Source organism: Rhincodon typus, chromosome 2 (genome assembly GCF_021869965.1).
Source record: "Rhincodon typus isolate 14 chromosome 2, sRhiTyp1.1, whole genome shotgun sequence".
In the NCBI taxonomy this organism is placed as follows: Eukaryota; Metazoa; Chordata; class Chondrichthyes; order Orectolobiformes; family Rhincodontidae; genus Rhincodon; species Rhincodon typus.
Window position 1 is genome coordinate 127496566 of NC_063333.1, and position 5752 is coordinate 127502317.

The window sequence follows — 5752 nt, forward strand, 5'->3', positions numbered from 1 at the left end:
TCAGTACTGAGGAAGGGTCACCGGACCCGAAACGTTAACTCTGTTTTCTCCTCCACAGATGCTGCCAGACCTGCTGAGCTTTTCCAGCAATTTTGTTTTTGAGCCAGAAGTAAGTGATGGCCCTAGGAGGCAGCTGGGAGCCCGTTGTCCAATGAGTGGCAGCCCCACCCGGCCACAGAGCTGCCCTCTCCCCTGCAAGCTTCCAGCTCCTCAGTTGGTGCATCTGTTGTTGAGTAGAATATTACATCCTTCTTTTAAAATAGATTTCAAAATGCCTGTACAAGTATTTTTTTTTAATTTGCCAATGTAGGAAGTTACTCATTTAAAGTACTGTAATTTTCTTTTCTGCTTAAGGAAGACCCCACAGGAACCTAATTCCAGTTTATGGATGATGAATAAACAAGATTTGGCTGCAAGCTTTGAATGAGCTTAAGCTTTTGTAAGGTGGAAAATGGGAGGCCAGGCAGGAGAGTAATATAATGGTCCAATTTAGATGTAATAAAAACAACACAGCAGGTGAGCTGAGACAGGCACAGAGCACTGTTACTGGCGTGGCTTGATGATTAAGTGGATACATAGATAGAAGTCATCTCAGTCAGTTAGAAAGCCAACACTGAAAAATGCCCAGTTTTAGTCTCAGACCTTTTCTGTGGAGAAGGTGTGACTAGGTGGTTAGTGAACGGAGTTTGTGATGGGGACTGATTCCTAAATAGCTGAAAGGAATTTCTGCTCATCCGATACTGGATAACTGACATGCCATAGGGCTAGGATTAGGCATGTCAAATTGGTAAACAGTGGGAAAGTTGTGGTAAGGTAGAGCTGGAAGTATACCTGTAGAACCTGATGGATTTTCAGATGATGTTGCCAAAGACAGCATCCAGATGAGAAATTGGAAGTGTTATGGGTAAATACTTGGATGATAACAGTGGAAGAGTGGGAAGAGAGCCATTGCAGGTAATTCTTTGACCACAACTGGATATATGGAATCAGATGAGTGATCCATGCAGCTGGCCAGTGATGGAGAGATGTTTGAAGAAGAGAAGAATGTGTTCACTGATGCCGAAGGTGCCAGACAGACCAAGGCCAATGATGAGATTTTATCATGTTATAGTTGCAGAATGTATAATTTGCGTATTTAAATAGGGCTATTTTAGTGTAGTAGCAGGGCAGAAACTGAGTTCAAGGACTTTGGAGAGGTCAGAGAGGTTGGAGCTGGGTTACAGTTTGCAAGGACAGAGGAGTTGCATGTGTAAAACTGAAAGGACAGGAGTTGCATGTGGTATTTTGTTTGAGAGGGCTGATTCAAACAAGACCAGGGGCTATACCCCCTCAAGAGAGGGAACGGATAACACTGAGGTGAGGATGGTAAGTTTGATGGTCAACAGTTTGTTGAGTATAGGATCAGAGGAGGGGCAAGTGGGTTTCATACACAAGACAAACTCTGAAAGAAACTAGAATCAGGGAGAAACTTGGGGAGGTTGGTCCTCTGGTCTAAAAGGCGGCTCTGTGGCATTCCAGATTAAACATTCTCACCAGCTTCCATTTGAGAAATTTGTCTCTACTGGTGGGAAGGATATAAGTAGATGGGCACTCTGAACCAATCCTTTAGGGTTTAAAATATTTAGGTGTCGAGTGGGTATTTTCCAAGTTTGTGCCTGTTTTCATACAGCAGTACTGAATTTTTGCCGCGAGATGTTACCTGTAAAATATGTCACCTGACATTATTATATATCTACTGTTCAGATTGCGTTATTTATCTACCACTCATTTGAAAATAGCAACCTGGAATTGTTTGCCAGTTCATTCTGAATGGGGATTTTTGCATCTGTCACTTTGACGTTGATGGGAAGCCTAGGGAAAATCTGTCAGAAACAACTTACAGCAGGAAACCCCTTCAGTCAATTCTCTTCTCCATTAACCCTCGCAAATGGATTTATGGACCACTTTGAGTATCAGCATTGCATGGTTGCTGTCGCACTCATATTTGGGAAATTACCTATTGTAAAAATGAATTAATTTAGCTAAGGAAAGATGAGGGGGCTTAACTGACATGTAATGGGAAGATTTTTTTAAAAAGGGGAACTTGCATTTTTTGTAATGTTTCATTAGATGCATTTCAGCCAGTGAATTAAAGTTTTGAAGTGTTGTCACTATTGTAATGTAAACAGAGAACTTTTGCTGAACCGAGACATCCATGCCTTCTACAAACCAGTACCCAGTAAGCTGTCTTCTTGTGTGGAGAAACTCATTAACCATGGTTAAGTTGGTTGATCTTTTGTCTCTTCTGATTCAGAAGGTTGTAGATTCAAGGCCTCCACCAGAATTCAGTGTATAATTCAAACAGGCAGTCCAGTGCAGGGCCAATAAAGTGATGCATTGATGGAGGTTGATGTTTTTGATGGGGTTAATGGAGATAAACTGCTCCCTTTGGTAGAAGAATCTAAAACAAAGGGGATAACCTACACTGAACTGTTAAGTGATGACATCAGAAAGCAATTCTTTGCACAGAGAGTAGTGGAAATCTGAAGCTCCTTCCAGCCTGAATAGGCACTGAAGATAACCCTGATTGGAAATTTCAAAACTGAGATTGATGGCTTTTCGTTGAGATTGGATATTAAGGGGTCTTGACCAAAGATGCACAGATTGAATTAAGAATCCGAGTAACCATGATCTAACTGAAAGACAAAACAGGCTTCATTCCTGAAAACTGACGCTCATACCTTTAGCTTTTGTTGTGAAACCGAGAACCAATTAACCTTCTCACAAAGAAGTCAAAAGAAAGAGCTCTTGTGATGCAGTGTTACTGTCCCTACCGCTAGGCTAGGAAGCCCACGTTCAAGTCCCACGTACTCCAGAAATGTGTAGTAACATCTCTGAATAAGTTAATTGGAAAATATCTATAGAAGTCAACAAGTCCCATGAACTATTTCAAATAGAGTAGGTGAGCTTTCCCTACTGTCCTGACCAAGATTTGTCCCTGAACCAATATCACTTAAAGAAAAAGAATCATATGGTCATTACAACAGTTCTGAACACAGGTTGGCTGCCAGTTCTCATTACAGCAGTGACTACATTTCAAAAACATGTTTCATTTTCTGTAAAATTCATTGGAATCACTGAAGGTTATGAAAGATGCTTTATGAAGTTCATCTTTCTCCCTAAATTAGATAGGATTTTTTTTTTAAGAAAGCAAATTATTGCAGGCGATGGAAATCTGAAATAAAAACAGAAAGTGCTAGAGAAACAGAATATGTCTGGCAATGTCTGTGCAGAGAGAAGCAGTTGATGTTTGGAGTCCTGCACATCTCTTCATTTGGGATATTGGACTCAAAACGTTAATTCACTCCACAGGTGCTATCAGACTTGCTGTGCTTCTCCATGATTGTTTGTCTTACATCGTTCAATACAGACTAATTGTGCTGTTTTCATCCCTGCCACAGGGGGATAAGGACTTTCCCCCAGCTGCTGCCCAGGTTGCCCACCAGAAGCCGTGCCCATCAGTGGAAAAGCTGCCGATTTCACACCAGATCAATCATTCCATCCACCAGCCTCGCAAGTGAAGGATGTGACTCTTCGAGTGAACGTACCAAAATCTGTGGGAAATGTTGTTTCGTTTGGACTCCTGATATCTGATAATTGAAGAAATCTTCTGATTTTAAGAAAAGAGCTGCAGTTTTAAATTTTGTAAACCTTTGTTGAAACACATTTGAGCAAATAATAGCCATTTTTAATTAAATTGGCATCTGAGATAAAAGTTTGTTTTTGGTATTTCAGAAATAATAGATAAGTATTTGCTTCTGGGATAAATGGGTCAAACACTCATGCAATATATGTGTGCAGGTGCTCCTGTGTGTATGTTATGCATGGTGCATGCACGTTAACCTCATGGACAAATTTAATGCTGATCCACACTGACTCAGTATACGTGTTGAGAATTTTGTAGAAGGCATAACTGAGGACAGCGCTGTGCCAGAAGAAAACACAAAGATCACTGAAAGTGCATGCTGTGAAATTGGAGTATACTTTCCTGAATCTTGAATTCCCATTTTTTCTCAATCTGGCCATTCCTAGGTCTACACTTACCTACAATGGCATCAAGAGGAGCTCTCAGTTGGCTCATTTGATGGCTTTCTCTGTGGGTAGTGTCATGTCCACAGGTGTATGACTGCGAAGGCACAGTGATAGTGCAGCAAATAATATAGGGGATGGTGAAGAGGCCAGAATGAGAGGAGAGCCAATATCTTAGAAGGTTCAGGGGCCGGAGGTGATGATAACGATAGAGGAAGTCAAGACCATGGAGGTATTTAAATACAAGAATAAAACGGCCCACCTATCTTTCCCAGCCCCACCCCTCTTTTCTCTCTTTATTTCTGAGCTGCCTTCCCCTCCCCCATTTCTGAAGAAGGGTCCTGACCCGAAACGTCAACTTTCCTGCTCCTCTGATGCTGCCTGGCCTGCTGTGTTCCTCCAGCTCCACACTGGCGGGATTGTTGGCAAGAGAGACATGATGCATGTGTTCAGGTAGACAGTGAAAATGATAACTATCTGTCAGAAAGGCAAGATGAGGGTTTTAGCAGCAGCTGAGCTGGGACAGGAATAGAGTTGGACAATGTTATGGAGTAAGCAATAGCCTCTCTTAGTGATAATGTGGCTGGCAAGCCTCTCTCAGGGTCAATATAGCAACAAGTTTGCGAATGGTCTGGTTTAGTCTCAGACACTTGCAAGGGAGAGAGATGAGATCAGGAGCTAGGCAAGTGAGTTTGTAGCAGGGACTGAGATCAGCAGCATCAGTTTCTCCCCATTGTTTAATTTGAGAAACTTTCTGCTCCTCCAGTGCTGGATGCTAGACAGGCAGTCTGACAATTTTGTGATAAGAGCATATTGAGGAGGGGCCTGGTGAAGTAGAGCTGGGTATTGTTAGTGTACATGCGAAATGCAGTATTGTTTGTTTTGAATGATGTCACAGGAACACCATGTCGATGAGAAATAGGAGGGGACCAGCGTAGGTCCTTGGGAACACCAGAGGTAATGGTGTGAATTTGGGAAGAGAAGCCATTGCAATTGGCATTGTGAATACAATTAGATAAATAAGAATGAAACCAAGAGTATGGATGCCCGTCCAGGCAGGCAAGAGAGGTATTGGAAGAAGATAGTCTGGTCAACTGTGTAAAAGCAATCACACCAATTGAGCAGGAGGTAAGATTGTTACTTTTCTTTTGTCCAACTCAGCAATTTATAGAGAACGCCTGATGTGATTAAACATCTCAAGATGCTTCATTGGAGCATTTTGAGGCATGTAAGGAGAAATTGGATGAGGTGGTTAAAATCTCAAAGAGTGAAGTTTTAAGGAATGTCTTGAGGAAGGATGAAGTCTGAGAGCTATAAGATGAGACTAGCGGAGCCTAGGTCCTAATAGACTATCACCAGGAAACAAACTTCTGCTCGTCTTCAAAATTGTGCCACAGAATCTTTTGTGTCCACCTGAAACAGTAGATAGGGCCTTGGTTTAACATCTCAATCTGCAAGATGGCATCACAATGGTGTCACAGTCCTTTAGTACTGCATTGTGAGCATCAGGCAATACACACTCTGCATAGATCACTAAATGATGAAGTCATTCAACAGGTTCAAATAAAAACAGAATATGTGTAAACCGCGAAGCAACACTATAATTTCAGGTAGTTGCCAGTTCAATTGAGCAGGAAGAAGGTAGAGATTTAACATTAAGAAGAAGTGCAGAGCCAGGGAAAAT

General features: G+C 41.8%; 1 protein-coding gene across 1 annotated transcript in view; it reads left to right on the forward strand.

The window, feature by feature from the left end:
* LOC109911066 (death-associated protein) overlaps nt 1–3754 on the forward strand; it is an 85498-nt gene extending 81744 nt beyond the window's left edge. The window contains exon 4 of the mRNA XM_020510318.2: nt 3441–3754. Coding sequence (XP_020365907.1) covers nt 3441–3560 — 120 coding nt within the window. The 3' untranslated portion in view covers nt 3561–3754. The remainder of the gene's footprint in view (nt 1–3440) is intronic.
* Nucleotides 3755–5752: the final 1998 nt, after the last annotated feature.